This window comes from Gobio gobio (genome assembly GCF_949357685.1).
Source record: "Gobio gobio genome assembly, chromosome: 11".
In the NCBI taxonomy this organism is placed as follows: domain Eukaryota; kingdom Metazoa; phylum Chordata; class Actinopteri; order Cypriniformes; family Gobionidae; genus Gobio; species Gobio gobio.
Genome location: NC_137104.1, coordinates 5,979,720 through 5,999,048, shown reverse-complemented (window position 1 = coordinate 5,999,048; position 19,329 = coordinate 5,979,720). Strand labels below are relative to the sequence as shown.

General features: G+C 38.9%; 1 protein-coding gene across 1 annotated transcript in view; it reads right to left on the bottom strand.

Moving 5' to 3' along the window:
- The window catches only part of csmd3b (CUB and Sushi multiple domains 3b), a gene marked incomplete at its 5' end in the record, with an annotated part of 796,761 nt that overhangs the window by 149,678 nt on the left and 627,754 nt on the right, over positions 1-19,329 (bottom strand). Inside the window, 4 exons of the mRNA XM_079829185.1 lie at positions 4,977-5,135; positions 5,519-5,707; positions 9,449-9,562; positions 13,130-13,210. Of these exons, the coding sequence (XP_079685311.1) occupies positions 4,977-5,135; positions 5,519-5,707; positions 9,449-9,562; positions 13,130-13,210 (543 nt within the window). The remainder of the gene's footprint in view (positions 1-4,976; positions 5,136-5,518; positions 5,708-9,448; positions 9,563-13,129; positions 13,211-19,329) is intronic.

Here is a 19,329-nt window from a genome sequence, read left to right as displayed (position 1 = left end):
CACTTCTGCAGAAATAACTTTCTAAAATAAAATACAAATAATTGATGAAAATCTAAATCTTCATTAAATCAAATAAAAAATGATAATTGCCATAAAGAAAAGATGGATGGACCCAAATTGCTGAAAACAGCCCACAGCCACAGATCTGCATTTGAGGCTAAGTCCATCCGGCAGGACAAATGAGCCAAAGGATGTGGCAAATACTACAAAGGAAAGGCTTGAGAGGAAGGCTAGAATTCTGGATGCCTATAGTGTGGATTACTACAAATGATACATGTATATCAAATGGTTAGGGCAGAGATTGTGTTTTACAATCCGATGGTGCGAAAGCATCAGAATGTGAGACGATTCAAGGGTGTGAATACTTTCTGAAGGCACTGTAGTCATACACTCAGTTTGAAACCAAACATCAATAACATGTCAATCAAACTCAGCGAGAGACATTGACAGCCACAGAGAGCTCCACTGACAGAAAGCAGCTTTCATAATGTTACACTTGGTTTTACCCAAGCTTCACAAGAGACTGCGAGTGAATTCAAACCGATTCTCTTCCTTTTGAACTGAAACAAAGCATTAACATGTTGATGTGGAAATGTTCATATCCTAACGACGGAAATGAACAGGCCATTCATCGTTGATTTCACAAGGCACTTCGAACGTGGGATGTCAGTTTGCATTTAGTCTCATCTCAGCTCAAAAGTACGCTTGTCCTAACATAACTTCCTTCAGTACCTGCACCAATCGCAGATGTGTGAGGAGGATGTAGGTATGAGAGCTATTTATATCTCCAATGGGCAGGTTAGAGGAAGTGTAAGCATCTGACCTCCGCTCTCACCGACACCTCATTTGGCTTAATTCACTCCAGGCATGAGTTGAACGCAAGTTCAGCCAGGATGAGCAGCTGGAACAACGGTTAAAACTGGGTTTAGGATGGCCGACGGTGATGGAGAAGACAGCTGAGGCACCCTTGAGCAGAAATGGTCTTTTGATGGAAAGTCAGCGCGGAGATATTGCGGAGTGAAAATATGCTGCTCACTGCCTCGCGGGGTAGGGTAGAGTTCATAACACTCCACAGATCTGATAATGAGAATAAACTTCAGCACCTGCCACTGCTGTAATGCGATATGCACAATACCGCTCAATGAAGTTCACAATGAAGTCTTTATTTGCCATGTGACCAGGTGGAATTAATAGAGTTACAGAGACAGTCCCCTGGAGCAACCCGAGGTTAAGTGCCTTGCTCAAGGGCACAATGATGATAGCTCCAGGATCGCCCCGGGATCGGCCCTGGCTCGGTTTAAACCTTTTGGCTCCCAGCCCAGATTACAGAACGAGTAGAGATATGTGTCAATCGATTAAAAACAATTAACTGGTTAATCGCACATTTTGTCTGTAATTAATCGGGAATACGTTTTTAATATTTTTATATTGTAATCATTTCAGTTCCTCTCCACATAAACGTAGAAACAACTTAAAGACAGTATATTTGAAATATTGGCCACACTTTATATTAGGTGGCCTTAAGTACTATGTACTTACATCAAAAAATAAATACAATATACTTACTGTGTTCAAATTGTATTGCAAAATACCTTTGCTGACATTGAGGTGGGATACGGGTAGGGTTAGGGACAGGTGTGGTGGTGTGGGTAAGTTTAAGGGTAGGGTTAGGGACAGGTGTGGTGGTTTGGGTAAGTTTAAGGGTAGGGTTAGGGACAGATGTGGTGGTTTGGGTAAGTTTAAGGGTAGGGTTAGGGACAGATGTGGTGGTTTGGGTAAGTTTAAGGGTAGGGTTAGGGACAGGTGTGGTGGTTTGGGTAAGTTTAAGGGTAGGGTTAGGGACAGGTGTGGTGGTATGGGTAAGTTTAAGGGTAGGGTTAGGGACAGGTGTGGTTGTTTGGGTAAGTTTAAGGGTAGGGTTAGGGACAGGTGTGGTGGTTTGGGTAGGTTTAAGGGTAGGGTTAGGGACAGGTGTGGTGGTTTGGGTAAGTTTAAGGGTAGGGTTAGTGACAGGTGTGGTTGTTTGGGTAAGTTTAAGGGTAGGGTTAGGGACAGGTGTGGTGGTTTGGGTAAGTTTAAGGGTAGGGTTAGTGACAGGTGTGGTGGTGTGGGTAAGTTTAAGGGTAGGGTTAGGGACAGGTGTGGTGGTTTGGGTAAGTTTAAGGGTAGGGTTAGGGACAGGTGTGGTGGTTTGGGTAAGTTTAAGGGTAGGGTTAGGGACAGGTGTGGTGGTTTGGGTAAGTTTAAGGGTAGGGTAAGGGACAGGTGTGGTGGTATGGGTAAGTTTAAGCACCACGCCCCCTTTTTTGCATATTCTTGTGGGCGGAGGTTAGTCAACAAACTGTTCTACTGACGTCATTAAAGCAGGAAGTACAGGGATGTAGTCCAAACCAGCCGCTCGCTGTAGGCTTTGAAAGGGAACTTCTGTTCAATAAAATATCTCGCTTGGCATTGAACTTTGAGCTTTATAATTTTACAGGTATTATTTATGCTCTAACAGCAACATTACACACTAACTAAAGTTTGAAAAATGGGATCACGAAGAACAGGACCTTTAACGAGTCAAACTGAAAAAATGAATTGCATGCATTAACGCGCTAATTTTGACAGCAGTAGTAGAGATGTTTAATTATTTCCCCCATATTCTCCATTGTTGCAGCTCATCTCTTCCCAGTCTGTCAGTAATGCTCTGTTAAGTTTCTGTCTCTGTGAAGCCCCTGCCTCTGAAAAGCACAATGTGCTCTGATTGGTCGGCTGGATCAATGTGTTGTGATTGGTCAACTGCTTTGAGTGTGTTTGGGAAATGTCCCACCCGTACCATAACCGCCAGTTTCAACACACTACTAACTAACTCAACCAGGCCCCGCCCCTTTATTTAGCGTATGACTTGGTAATTATTTAAATGTGGAATATTGTGACGTGTTTGTTCCCGGAAGAAAACTCAAGACTACAATGGAGGCGTTTCAGGGAGTTCAGAAACACTGATATAGAGAATAACTCCCGCTGGAGTGACCTTTTGAAACAGCAACATTACACACTAAAGAAAGCATCCTTTAATATGGGTTTATCATCTGCAGCATTTTACACTACAATTTAAATACAGCGGGGTCTAAAAGTATGAGATGCTCAGATGTTCTCACTTCCTTTGGGGCACAAGATGCTTTTTGGATCATTGTCAAATCATGCTGAATCACATGATCATCAGGGTTTACACAACTTTGTTAACACATAGATATAAGAGTTCTTGTCCACGAGAACGGTGCATTGCTTATGTCTGCAAAACGTCTTTTCGTGGAAAGACCACAGGCACTAGGGAAACCTCCCGCTTTAAGTGACCACAGAAAGCCCTCTCAAGCTTGAGGAATTGAAAGGTGAGGTGTGTATTTGGAGTCCCCGGGTCTTTGGTTGACATCCACAATGGCAAGTGAGGTATTCACTTAAACAAAGTGCACTATTGGGCCATTGGGTCTCTGCTCTTTCTTGTTCTGTCAGTATGATTTTTCCGAGAGACTGTAAAGTGCACAACCTAAATGGCAAAGGACATTTGTCAAACATATATGAGCTGAAGTAAGGTAGTGTGTACCCCTCTCCTGGGTAAAAAAGACTAAATAAATCCATCAAAGTGCCTAACAAACAAAGTTACTTCTACACAAAAATGTTATCACCATGTACACGACACGTCCATCCATGCTCACACACACGCGCGCATGCACACACACTGTTTTTATACTGTACAAACTGTATATTCTCTCCCCTTACACTAAGCCCACCCCTAAACCTACACATCACACAACACTTTCTGTGTTATTACGTTTTTCTCTACAAGGACAAGGATTTCAGATATTGCCATCTATGTGGGGTTTACCAGGACACACACACACACACACACACACACACACACACACGTGCATAAACATATACATGCACATGCACTCACACACATAAGATTCTGACATACATGGGTAGTTGACACATAATATCCAATAACCTTTTTCCCCATCAATATGCAGATTTGAGGTTTATAACAACAATAAAAAGTACATAAGTATAACAATGGTCAGTAAACAATAACAGATTGTGATCTATTTCTTTAAATTGTCTGAAAAAGTTTTACATAGGGATGCATCCATTTTAAAATTCCCAATAATTAGATAATTACTTATTTTCATGTTATGGCTGATATCTACTATACTAAACGCAATAAATATTAAAATGATATACTATTTTGTCTAAATAAATCAAAATAAAATACACTACCGTTCAAAAGTTCATGGTCTGTAAGAGTCTCTTCTGCTCACCAAAGCTGCATTATTTATTTGATCCAAAATACAGTAAAAACAGTAATATTGAGAAATATTATTACAATTTGAAATAGCGGTTTTCTATTTCATTATATTTAAAAAAATGTAGTTTATTCCTGTGATCAAAGCTGAATTAATCCAGTCTTCAGTGTCACATGATCCTTCAGAAATCATGCTGATTTGCTGCTCAATGTTGTAAATCGTTGTGCTGATTAATATTTTTGTGGAAACCATGATACCAGGATCCTTAAATGAATAAAAAGTGAACAAAAAAAGAAAACAAATTTCTTTTGTAACATTATAAATGTCTTTATTGTCATTTTAGATCAATTTAATGCATCATTGCTGAATAAAGGTTAATTTAGTGACCCCAAACTTTTAAACGGTAATGCACTAAAAACTATAATCAATCATTTTGAAAAATAATTTAGTCATGGATAATAGATAAAAGGCAATAGTTTTGTGATTTGCTAAATATTACATTAAACATATTTATTCAATTATAATTTAAAGTAAGGTAATCTAAATATAAAAATAGTGGAAATTATTCAATATTTTCAGGCCATCTACTCAAAAGTATCTCATGTCAACTACCCAAAGTACACATGCTCATTCAAATTCAAGACCAGAGACGGAAAACGTGCAAGCAATAAAGAGATTTAAATGGATACATACTTTGATACTCACCGACATAGCGGATGCGGAACCCCTTCTTATTGGTGCCGTGGTCAGCTGACCAGCGCAGAAGAAGCTGGTGGCCCGTGGTGGTGATGTTGAAGGGTGTGGGGAGGTCACCGCTCAATGTGGCCAGGGTCTGACTATGAATTGTGGGTCCTTCAAAAGAAACAGAAGAGAAAGACAATTTGCAGGAGGACTGCTATCCCAAATTATACCTGTCAAAAAGATGAAACTCATAAAAGTAGCTTAGTGCTTAGGTGGAACACAGTTTGACTTGTTTGAAATTACTTTTGGGAAATATCTTGAAAATGGGAAAAGCCGACAAAGTGTAGATAATAACAGCCTTGGCCACAAATGGTGACTCCTTCTGTGAGAGGCATATCCACTCTTATTGGACTAATATAAGTTCAAATTTCACATTTCATATGTTGAAATTAAAAAGCAGTTGTATCGTGTGAACTCAGCGTTAGACAAGTCTCTTTAAATTAAACACTTTTACAATCACTGCCTAGTTGAAATTAAATTAAAAAAAAGTCTACCATCAAAGACTTCCAGAATGTCGTATTCCTTCTCAGTCTGGAAAAACTCAAAATACATGGTGATGTTGTAGCCCTTCTCCACGTTGATGCTCCACGAACACATCTGTAGGTTGGGGTAACTGTCTGGGTACCCAGGGCTTAAAATCACCCCAGATGAGTCAAATCGGACATCATGAGCAGGACATTGCACTGTGGGGGAAAAAAATAATTTTTTTGTGCATTTATTTAATACAAATCCAACATGTCCTCCAACCAATAAGCCTATGTAGGTCGTTTGCCACTTCCCTGAAATACGACCCATTGGAGCGTTTACTAAAGTTGCGCCCCTATCGACAACAGGACACTTTAATTTGAATGCTTTGTTTCCTTTTATTTGCATTATATTTTGGGTTTTGCGTAGCTCAATTGATAGAGCATTGCAAAATACAACATCATGTAATCATCTTGCAATTGTGCAATCATGGGTTCAATCCCAGGGAACGCATGTGCTTATAAAGTGTTTATGCACTATAAACCACTGGGTAGGTTTAGGGCTGGGGTGGGTGTAGTTGTTAATAAAAAAAGATTTTTGCTAAATGGAAATATGACAAATGGTAAACACGCATTTTGATTGGTAACGACATGTCATACGTAATTTGATGACGACAGACGTAAAAACGAAACAGTCATTATTTAACGCCAGCTAGAGGCGCATGACTTTAAAACGTAAATAAAGGTCGTAAGAAGGTGCTTGAAAAATGACCTACAGAGTCATTTTTTTGGAGGGCCGTCTGTACAAATCAGTTAATTATAGGGATTATATCAATAATATTGTCATGTTTTATATACTACTCTACTACTCATGTTTCATATGACACTCAGCTCAATTCTGTTCAGTTCAGCTGAACTGAAGTGAACTAAACTTAGCTTAGAGAAACTATATGAGGCAAGACTACACTCAACTCAAAAAGCCTAGACTAGACGAGACTAACCAAACTCGAGTAGACTAAGATGAAAAAGATATTAAGAAGCTCAGAGAAACTGAACTAGAATAGATAAGACAACACTCGACTCAACAAACCTAAAGAACAAAAAAACAACAAACCAAGACTAACCAAACTCGAGTAAACTGAAACTAACCTAACTCAACAAAACTGAAATCAGCTCAGAGAAACTAAACTAAACTAGATAAGACAAGACTTAAATCAACAAACCTGAACTAGACTAGACTAAACCAACTTGGACTAAACTAAATACAAATAGACTAATTAGATAACAAAAGACAAGACTACATTCAACTCAACAATACTAGACAAAACAAACAAACCAAACTCAGAAAAACTAAACTGAAATCAGCTCAAAGAAACAAACCTGATCTAGACTAGACTAAACCAACTTGGACTAAACTAAATACAAATAGACTAATGAGATAACATAAGACAAGACTACATTCAACTCAACAATCCTAAACAAAACAAACAAACTGAAATCAGCACAGAGAAACAAACCTGAACTAGACTAGACTAAATTAATCTAACCAAACTGGACTAAATTTAAAAAAACTAAGCTAAACTAGACAGAAAGACAAGACATTCGACCCAACAATCCTAGACAAGATTAAATAACCAAACTCGACTAAACTAAACTGAAATCATCTCAGAGAAACTAGCGAAGACACGCCTAAACAAAACTAAACTAGACTGGACTAAATTAGCCTGACTAAACTAAATTAAACTAGACTAAACGACATTAGACTACATTTGACTCAACAATTTAGACAAGACTAAACTAACCTAACTCAACTAAACTAAACTGAAATCAGCTCAGAGAAACAAACTAACCTAGATAAGACAACACTTGATAAATCAAACCTGAACTAGACTAGCCTAAATTAACCTAACTAACTTGGACTAAACAAAATACAACTAGACTAATTAGATAAGACAAGACAAGACTACATTTGACTCAACAATCCTAGACAAGATTAACTTGACTAAACTAAACTGAAATAATCTCAGAGAAACAAAAGAAAACAAGCCTAAACAAAACTAAACGTTATTAGACTCAATTAGCCTAAACACACTGGACTAAAATACGTAACACAAGACTATATTTGTTCAACAATCGACAAGACTAAACTAACTGAAATCACCTCAGCGCAACTAAATGAAATTAGACAACACTGGATTCATCAAACCTGAACTAGACTAGCCTAAATGAATCTAAACAAACAGGACTAAACTAAATAAAACTAAGCTAAACTAGATAGCAAGACAAGACTACATTTGACTCAACTATCCTAGTCCAGACTAACAAACCTAACTCAACTAAACTAAACTGAAATCAGCTCAGAGAAACCAGAGAAGACAAGCCTAAACAAAACTAAACTAGACTAAAAAAGGCTAACCAAACTGGACCAAACTAAACTAGACAAACCTAGATAACACAAGATTACATTCGACTCGACACATATTATAGATAATACTAAACTAACTGAAATCAGCTCAGAGAAACAAACTTACCTAGATAAGACAACACTTGATTCATCAAACCTGAACTAGACTAGCCTAAATAAACCTAACTAACTTGGACTAAACAAAATACAACTAGACTAATTAGATAACACAAGACAAGACTGCATTTGACTCAACAATCCTAGACAAGATTAACTCGACTAAACTAAACTGAAATCATCTCAGAGAAACTAGAGAAGACAAGCCTAAACTTGATTGGACTAAATTAGCCAAACCAAGCTGGACTAAACTAAATAAAACTAGACTAAACTACATAACACAAGACTATATTTGACTCAACAATTGACAAGACTAAACTACCTGAAAGACTAACAAACGTAACTGGACTAAACTAAACTGAAATCATCTCAGAGAAACTAGAGAAGCCTAAACAAAACTAAACTTGACTGGACTAAATTAGCCTAATGAAACTGAACAAAACTTGACTACATTAAACTAAAATCCAACAATGAAAGGGTAAAACAATGAGCCAAATTGTTCATTCTTGTCCAAATATTCACAAAATATACCTTGAAATCAGGTCTGGTATATGCTAATCTCAACAATTCCTTAGATTTAACACAGTTAATTATTTTCCTGGTTCCATATTTCGGTTGCACTTTATTTTACAGTACGTGTACCTACAGTTTACTTACCCAAGAAAGTACTGTAATATAACACGGGTTAAGGTTAGGTTTAGGGGTAGGTTCAGGGTTATTCCCCAGTTATTGCAATTACTATAGTAAGTATGTACATAGGGAACAGGACTGTAAAATAAAGTGCTACCCATATTTCTTCAAAGACTGGAGGTGGTGGCCATCGTCTGTCATCTTGGAAAAAAAGCCAAAATTTTTCATCAAGTCAGCCTGAAATGTTACACACTCTGCAAAACACTTCATGAGCTCTCCTGCTCCATGGCTCACTTTGTTTATCCCACTCCAAAACTGCTTTAATGTGCATGACAAATGATTGAACTACCGTTTCCAGGCACTTTCCTGAATCTAAGCACAGGAAAAATTCTAACAAAGTGAGTGCTCTCTCGTGGGGACGCAAGGAGAAGGATGGAGCCATGAAAGATTAATGGCGGCAGCTGTTTGAGCCACTAAACTCCAAGAGCCGCATCACTCATCAACAGGGAACGGGAGGGAAGAAGCAGTGACAGGGAATGACTGAGCTCTTCATGGGCTATCAGCAATACCGCCTCTGATCACATTTTACCCTCCATTACATGTATGATGCTCGTCTGAGTGATTCGAGCTTATAGTTTAGCGTTCTCAGTATCCTGCGATGTACTTGTGGATGCGTCCATGGCAACACACTCAAACACGCTGAAACCTTTAACCCTGTGTTCTGGTGTCTAATAGAAGATGCATTAGACACGTAATCCTGGTAAATGGAAGCTTGTGGGTCCGTGTCTTTATTCTTGAAGTGTGCCCACCTTGGCAGGAAGGAGGGTGTCCGTCCATCTGTAGCCGTTCTCCAAGCCTGCACGTCAAAATCTCGCTCCCCACCAGGGTGAATCCGGGGTGACAGCGATAGCGGATAATATCACCTGATTTACAAAGAGAGAAAGAGAGTTGCAATGATTAAGCGTCCGTTTAATTAGTTGGGACAGCTAACCTCCATCGCTCTAATGGAGAAAGATGCCCGAGATACGCCTGTGATGTATACAGTTTAACGTTGAACTTGAAGAGGTTGATAATTGAGCTGTAAAACAGCAGCGTTTGCAGCCCTGTTTAATGAATTGCTTGTATTAGCTTTGCATGACAACCCTGCCGCCATCGCCTATCTAAAAATAATCACGTGTAAGCACCTGGAAAACATCAAAGGTGTGACGCATTGGAGCGTTCCGATGCGGAGAAGCGTTCCTATGCACCGCCAGTGTCTAGGCAACAGGGCAAGGTGAATCTCTACAGTATTGGCCTAATTTCTGTGGCACCCATCAAAAGCAGGCTTGATGTTTTATGCCAACATGCTTGTGTTATGAATGGGTTTTATTTAGGGAACTATTTTAGTAGTCACTTTGGCACTGAGGGCAGATGACAGTTGGCTGGAATGAGTCGAGACTTCTGTAACAGGAGGATGTACGCATGTAAAGCACAACACATACTTGCACATATAGGAGCATTGCTAGTGCCCTATCCATTTTGAAAGACTCTTAAATGGTAAGTTCACTAAAAAAAATGAATATTCCTTCACCCTCATGCTGTTTCAAAACCGTAAGACTTTCGTTCATCTTCAGCTACGCAACTATCACTTTGATGCTTCAAAAAGTTCATAAAGAGATCGTAAAACTAATCCATTGAGCAGTTTAGTCCAAATTTTCGGAAGAGCCTCGATCGCTTTATATATTGAACAGATTGAATTTAGGCTTTTTTCACATTTCCTGCAAACACGAGAATGAACCTCTTTGGTTCTCGCTGAAGCTCAAACGTGATGCGTAACACGAGAATGAACCTCATTGGTTCTTGCTGAAGCTCAAACGTGATGCGTAACACGAGAATGAACCTCATTGGTTCTCGCTGAAGCTCAAACGTGATGCGTAACACGAGAATGAACCTCATTGGTTCTCGCTGAAGCTTAAACGTGATGCGTAACACGAGAATGAACCTCATTGGTTCTCGCTGAAGCTCAAACGTGATGCGTAACACGAGAATGAACCTCATTGGTTCTCGCTGAAGCTCAAACGTGATGCGTAACACGAGAATGAACCTCATTGGTTCTCGCTGAAGCTCAAATGTGATGCGTAACACGAGAATGAACCTCATTGGTTCTTGCTGAAGCTCAAATGTGATGCGTAACACGAGAATGAACCTCATTGGTTCTCGCTGAAGCTCAAACGTGATGCGTAACACGAGAATGAACCTCATTGGTTCTCGCTGAAGCTTAAACGTGATGCGTAACACGAGAATGAACCTCATTGTGAGGGGCGGCAGTGGCTCAGTGGTTCATGTAGGTTGTCTACAAACCGGAAGGTTGGTGGTTCGATCCCCGGTACTACCTGACCAAGTGCCGAGGTGTCCATGAGCAAGACACCTAACCCCAGCTGCTCCCGACGAGCTGGATGGCGCCTTGCATGGCTGACACCGCCGTCGGTGTGTGAATGAGTGTGTGAATGGGTGAATGTGAGGCAAATGTAAAGCGCTTTGGATGGCCGTAGGTCTGTTAAAAAGCGCTATATAAATGCAGTCCATTTACCATTGGTTCTCGCTGAAGCTCAAACGTGATGCGTAACATGAGAATGAACCTCATTGGTTCTTGCTGAAGCTCAAAGTGATGCGTAACACGAGAATGAACCTCATTGGTTCTCGCTGAAGTTCAAACGTGATGCGTAACACGGGAATGAACCTCATTGGTTCTCGCTGAAGCTCAAATGTGATGCGTAACACGAGAATGAACCTCATTGGTTCTCGCTGAAGCTCAAACGTGATGCGTAACACGAGAATGAACCTCATTGGTTCTCGCTGAAGCTCAAATGTGATGCGTAACACGAGAATGAACCTCATTGGTTCTTGCTGAAGCTCAAACGTGATGCGTAACACGAGAATGAACCTCATTGGTTCTTGCTGAAGCTCAAACGTGATGCGTAACACGAGAATGAACCTCATTGGTTCTAGCACATCATGTGAACATGCTTGAGCTTCAGTTTACCACAACTGATGTGTGAGTTGATGAATTTTTATACGTGAATAAAAGCCTAAATTCAATTTCATATGGATTCACTTTATGAACTTTTTGAAGCGTCAGTGGTAGTTGTGTAGCTGTCAGTGAAGCGAAAGAAGGACTCAGATTTCATCAAGAAGATCTTCATTTGTGTTCTGAAGATGAACGAAAGTCTTACGTGTTTTGAACGTCATGAGGGCGAGTAATTAAGGACAGAATTAAAATTTTTGGGTAAACTATCCCTTTCATTTAAAAGTTCCCCCAAAATGAAAAGTCTGTCATCATTTTCCCTCTTGTAACTCCAAACCTGTTTGACTTTGTTCTGTGGAACACAGAAGAAGATGTTCTGAAACAGTTTTTTTTGTACAAAGAAAGTCAATGGGGTCCAAAACTATTGTAAAGACATGAAACACTGAGACATTTTTCAAATGGCTTATTTTTTGCTCTGCTGAAGAAAGTCAGTCACACAGCTTTGGAGCAACATGAGGGTGTGTAAATCATGAAGAATTTTCATTTTTGGTAACGGATAGCTTTCTCCAGGTATTAAAGACAATCAAACACACAGAGGAATGTTATTAAAGTCCACATATACTCTCCAGGATAAAGAATAAAGAAACAGGATAGGAGAATGTATTTTTACATTGAAAAAAATGTCACACTTCACTTTTAAATAAATCTGGTATGCTTAGGGTGACTGACAACCTGGCTATTGCTCTGTTTCAGGAGAGTAGATGAGCAAGTAAGATGTGCAAGTAAATGTACTATTATTATACAGTGTAAATATTGATTTACATTAGTTGGAAACATTTGTCATCATGTTGGATGATAAAGATTTAAATCGCCAATGCTTTGTTAATTGTAACTGGCACTCAATTTTCCCAGGTTGGAGTGATAGAGTGTCATTTACTTTACAGGACCTATTCAGTCTACTACATATAATGAACTGAATAACAGGCTAGTAGGTCAAAATCACATTTTATACTAAAGTAGCGACTAGCTTATTTCCCTTTAATAGACTATGCAAACATTAAATGCGTTTTACCGGATTCAGTGCTACTTGAACTTGTTTTTTTTGTTGGCAGGTTTGAGCAGGATGTTCTTATCCAGTATGTGTCTACATGAAGTCCCGGCTGGTCCTGATGTATTTAACGACTTTTGATGAGGTCCACACTGGTTCCTTTGCTCTGTCCAGTCATCACCAGCGGAAAAATCCCTCTCTACGAATGTGTTGGTAGGTCATTTTCCCATTCTTGCTAGCAAATGGATTTTTTGAAAGCCAATCACATTTTTAGTATTATATTTCTTATTGGGGAAGAGAAAATACATAGACTAAATGAAATGTGGGACACTTCTTACGTCTTGCTGGATAAAGCTCCCAATGCTGGACCTCAAGCCAACCCTTCAGAATCAGAAGCTGTTCTATGAATAAAAGCAGTGTTGTGTGTTTTGTTCATACCTATCTCTAACTCATTATCCTCCATCAGGATATCTGCGTTGGCCACCTCTGCTGGAGGCTGGCAGACTCGTAACTGGTAGGCTGCAAAACAAAAGGAGGAAAGATGTGGTTACAAAGATTTGTTTTCAGATTCAAAGCTGTAACACAAAATCTTTAAGAAGCTTTTATTTAGCATTTATATATTATTAATCCATGAACTCATCTGTACAAAGTTATCTCTGAAAGTTCTCCATACCCCAACTCAGAATATTTTCAGAAAGAGCTGCAGCATCATATTTGCGTGTTTATAGGTTCGGTCATTTTCGGCAAATTCTGCAAAATCCAGTCATTTAAAAAGAGTCCACGCGTTTGGGAATTTTGCTGCAGATTCACCGCGTAAACCAGCAAAGTGATTTCTGTGTGAGCTTTGCTTACATCGCTACATTATTGACATTAGAGAATGGACTATTTTGCCTACCTTATGTCTGTCTACAGTCATGTTAAAGAGTTTACACACCCCTTGCAGAACCTGCAAAATGTTAATTATTTTAACAAAATAAGAGGGATCATACAAATGTATAAATATGACGTTGTGCAAAAGTTTATGTACCCTTGATTCCTAATACTGTGTGTCGTTCCCTGGATGATCCACGACTGTTTTTGTGTTTTGTGATGGTAGTCCTTGAGTCCCTTATTTGTCCTTCCAATGTTCTTCAGAAAAATCCTTCAGGTCCGGCAAATTCTTCAGTTTTCCAGCATCTTTTGCATATTTGAACCCTTTCCAGGATATGCATTTGGCAGACGCTTTTATCCAAAGCGACTTACAGTGGCCTTATTACAGGGACAATCCTACTGGAGCAACATGGATACAGTGCCTTGCTCAAGGACACACTGGTGGTGACCGCTGGGATCGAACCAGCAACCTTCTGCGTATCAGTTCCATGGTTTAACCCACTGGACCACCCTATTGATCAAAGAAAATTGTACTTAATTTGTCTTCCAGGAAACATGTAAGTATCTTCTGTTGCTTCCGAAGGGCAGTAATAAATGAAAAAAAAAGGATATTTAAACAAAATAAGATAAATTTGGACATCTTCATCCCGTTCAAAAGTTTTCCCCCCTGGTTCTTAATGCATCGTGTTTCCTTCTGGAGCATCAGTGAATGTTTGAAGCTTTTTTAATAGTTGTGTTTGAGTCCCTCAATCATCCTCAGTGTGAAAAGATGGATCTCAAACTCATACAGTCACTCCTGGAAAGGGTTCAAATATGCAAAAAATGCTGGAAAAATGAAGAATTGGGATTTTTTTGAAGAAAGTTGGTCAGTTTAACTGCTCAGGACAAACAAGAGACATCATCACAAAACAAAAAGAGAGCCGTGGATCATCCAGGGAACGACACACAGTATTAACTACGGTACGGTGTTGGCTCCAGGCAACAGTCTATTTTAGTTTGTTTTTAATACAATGAAACGCCAATTTATTGGTCAAACCTATTTTAGGGAAGAAGAACTCAAATACTAATCAATGAAAGTGCAAAAAATTGGTCACATGACCCAGAGGGGTCCATTTTGTATGCTGTTTCAGCACATGTGCACAGGTCACATGGCTCCATATTTTCCCCAATGAAAAGTGCATTTTTCACTAGTTTCCGTCCAGTTAATCACCCACAAAAAATATGAGTCACCTTCACTGGTAAGTAAAGAAGTATTTTCAAGAACTTTACATTATATATCATCAAATGTTTTAGAGTAAATAACAAAAAACTGTGTTACCTCAAGGCAACATTGTACCATAATGAAATCGCATAAGGCCATACCAGACACACTGGGTTGGATACAAATATAGTATATTTGAAAGGAAAAGAGTTAAAATTCTTGAAATGTATTTGCATTTTTGTGTGATTTTGTAATCCACGTATAAGATTAGTAATTCACATACTATAACTGCATAGATTATGATCTGCACGTTTTCTATAGCACTTAAAAAAAGGTATAAAACACAACCGATGAGGGTGAGGATGAGGTGTCATGTGATGAGGAAGATAAGGTCATAGTGACAATCTGGCAGGGAGAGATCGAAGATGGATGTGATAACTTGATATGATAACTTGACTCGATAACTTGATATAACTTGATGTGATGGTTTGGTAATACTGGTACAATGTTGCCTGAGAGCAACAGCTTAATTTGAAATGTTACTTTTTATTAAATAAGAAATTTGTAATACATTATAAACGGGATAAATGTGTTTGTTCAGGTGTCTGGTTAAAATAATCGATGTTTTCAATAAATATATTTCTTTTTGAAAATGAAAATGTCAAATGTTTATATTGTCTGTTGTGGTACAACTTTTAAAAAATAAACAAATAGAAAAATTATGAAAAATGTTATTGCTATTGTTATAGCGTCCTATTTTAAGCAGGAAAAACACCACAAATATTTTTTTCCTCATTGAAATCATATTGCGTACCATAGAGGGTTAACAATCAAGGGTGTGTAAACTTTTCTCATTTTTATAAATTCAGCTATGTTTTGGTCTTGTGGACTATATGTAAACAGCTTTTATGTGAAATATTTTATCCAGGACAGTACTTAATAAAAAATAACATGCATTTTGTATGATCCATCTTATTTTCTTAAAATTATTCACATTTAGCAGATTCTGCAAGGGGTGTGTAAACTTTTGAGCATGACTGTATGTTTGTGGACAATTTTGCAGACCAGGGGCCTATACCATGAAGCCGGTTTAGCTGGCTAGCCAGATATGTTTAAGCTTATTTTTTGCCAATCCTGGGTTTTAGGTATCATTAAAGTGGTTTGGCTTTTAGCTGTGTTCATCTCCATATTAACTTACGCTCCACGGCTAACCTGCTCCAGGACAGGTTATGTTCTCGATAAGAGATCTCAAACTGAAATTGGACCAATCAGCTGTGAGCAAAGTGACACACCTCTGATGCAATAAAGTCACTCCCCCAGTTTCTACTCCAAATTAAATGTACATAGCAAATGGTTTTTAAAGACTAAAGCGTCTGGCTTTTAACAATGCTTATTTATAATAATAATACTTTTGAATGATTTAGATATCATTTATGTAATTATTATACCCTTAATCAATTACACATGTATAATTTTAGTAAATCAATCATTAATAGGCACTTAGTTCAAATTAATATAAATAGCCTTTATAAAGGTCATACAAATAAGCTTTAAAACCAACAAATAAAGCTATAATAATTACTACATGTGACCTTAAATGTTAAATTCTCTCTATATATCAACTAAACTTACTTCATAAGTTTTACTTGCATTGACGTATAAGATATTTCTTTAATTTGTCCTCTTTCATAGACAGCTCTTTTCTTCCTGTCTATTTGTTTAAATTCTTAATATTTTTCAATCATGTAATATTCTGTAGAAGAGAGAAGTGAATCTCAGTTGATCCGCAGCATGTGATTGGCTGTTCACTAGTGATGTCACAGCTAAACTCGGGATCAAAGCCTGAGTTGACAGAGAAAGCTGATGATCAGCATCATGGGACCAACAAAGCCTGAATAGATTGGTTTGGTTTTGTCAACTCGAAACTAATCCTGTAACCCTGAGTTTGTTAAACTACCATCATGATACAGGCCCCAGTTGTGAACCTGATCACATGACACGGCGACATGCATGCACTGCCACTTCATGTGACTTTTTACCTTTATTCACCTTTATTCACACCATACTGCTGGAAAGCAAAGTAGACGCTTGAACCTCTCAAAAACTTTACCCACTGGCATCGCTTTCGAACAGACTAATATTGACGTACACACTATTAAATGTCATATTTCATAATACTTCTAGGTTTATTTTGGTGTAGCCCATTATTTTCCCATTCAAATTTTTTCGCCTCGTCTGAAAAAAACCGCCCCTGGCGCAGTGTGACGTTCAGCACAGTTGCGTTGGCATCAAGTCAGTACTAATGACAGAGGAGCCTGCCGTGACAAATAATGATGTGATTAAGTAGGGTGACACTGAGGCGCACGGAAGGGTGACTATCACTGCGCTACGGGCCGCTCCGCGACGCAAACACAGAGCCTTATCAATCGCTTACATCTATGACAGCCGATACACTGCCAAGCGTGTCACAGTCGCCGAAATCGCCAAGAACAAAAACGACTCGCATAATGAGCAAATCACTTAAGGAGAGAAGGAATTAACCAAATTTATCCAGACACGGATTGCATGAGTAATGCATTTGTTGTGCGAGTGTAACAGCGCTGCGGCCCTTTCCTGTGCAATGCATAGATAGCCGTGAGTGTTGATGATAATTACCAAGTAGCTTCGCACTGAGTTAATTATTCTGCTGTTAATGAAAACCGCGAACGCAACAGGGCCTCGAAGTTCGTCACGAAGCCATAACTGTCAAGATGTCAGACTGATTAAGACGGATATCAGGAGCTCTTTGCTTTGAGGAAGGAGCTGTCGAGTGGAGGCGGAAGACGCTGGCTTTGTCTTCTCTTGCCAAGCTGAGGTTGGAAACACACTAATTAACTATTGAAGCCCACTTAGCATGTGGCTCATTCTCAGCTTGCTTCCTGACGGGCTCCCTGTTGTGTTTTAGGGTAAGTGGCCAAAATGGAACGGCAACAAAAGGGGCAGCCCGGAGAGCTGAGGGTGGACGCTCTGATCAGCAGCCATGTGGCTGAAGTCGCTGGACTTCGCTAGAAGAGGCTTTTCAAGTGGGTGTGAAAAAGGAGACACACACACACACACACAAAATTTTAGCCATTACAAACCTCCTGGCCTTTTTTGTCCAGTGTTTTTCTTTAATGACTCGTGGGCCAGGGAAGGCGGAAGCGAATAGTGTGTGTGTGTGTGTGTACTTCTGAGAGCCATTAGAATGAGACGTTGGAATTAAGCCTTTAAAATGGGCTTCTTGAACTCAGAGATGCCTCTTTGATGCCCTTGGTGTCTGGACGGAATATTGAGTAAAGCCTCGCTAATAAACCTGAGTGAATTTGGAGGGCATGATCTCTGCATTTGAGAGCCCATTTCGAGCTCATAATCATATTCCATAGATTCCTGTCTAAGCTGCTTTGGCTAGATTGGCTTTAAAACACTGGAGGATGCCACATCTGAGAGCAGATTGGCAGACCCGACAGAGCCCTAATATGATTAGATAACATACTAAATACTCGATGAATATTTCAGTTTAATGGATGGTAATTTTTTTACTAATTCATATCAAAGCAGTTGGTGGAAATAAAGTTGTCTTTCAGGCTCGGTGTCCCGTTTACTCAGAATCAAATGGAATCAAAGCTAAACTCATTATGATGGAACGGGGTATTCCCAGGGCAAATCCGAGTAAATATAGACGTTCCTTTCCCTTTGTTATGCATGCGCTTCACAGTCTAAAATATCTGCAGATGGAAAATTAGTCATCTGCAATTCAATCCAGGAAAGAGGGGCGAAAAAATTGAATTCACTGAGTGATAAAACAATATGGTCTGGAGCATAACATTTCACAACAAAAGAGTTTTTGCTAACACTTTAGTTTAGAGTCCAAGTCTCACCATTAACTAGTTGCTTATTATCATGCATATTGCTAGGATACAGGCTGTTTATTAGCACTCATAAAGCACATATTAATGCCTTATTCTGCATGACCATATTCTAGGGGTGTACAATTATCTGTCCATGGGGTAAGAAAAATAAGCTTGTTTTAAGATTAAAAAGACAAGATTTCAAACAGAAACGAGCTTATTTTTTACATTTACATACAGCACATACATTTTTTTAAATCAAAATTAACATGAAAACAAAAAATGACGGATTTAAATCCTATCATTTAAACAAACCAATTCAGAAGGTGCAACACGCGTCGCTGCAAATGAGTAAAGCAAGCCAACACGCAACCTGCCGCAAGTGAAACTGAAAGTAAGTCTTATATGCTCAAATCTTAATTTAAACTAATGAGACTAAAGGATCTTAGCAGTGCTTAGTTTGCTCTTTCTCATATTGCAGTCGTTGATCTTTTAACTGATACATAAAATGCAGCTCATATCTTTTGCTTTGGTTGACGTGAACTCCGTTAAATGTGCATATAGCGAGAGAATTGAAGACCGGATGATATTCGTTTAGAGGTGTATGGTAAGACAACCTGCATGTTTTTATTTTAATTTTTTTAGATTGTGTAGCCCGTTTCGTTTGCGAGCGCCTACGCCTAACCTCAACTTATAAAAAA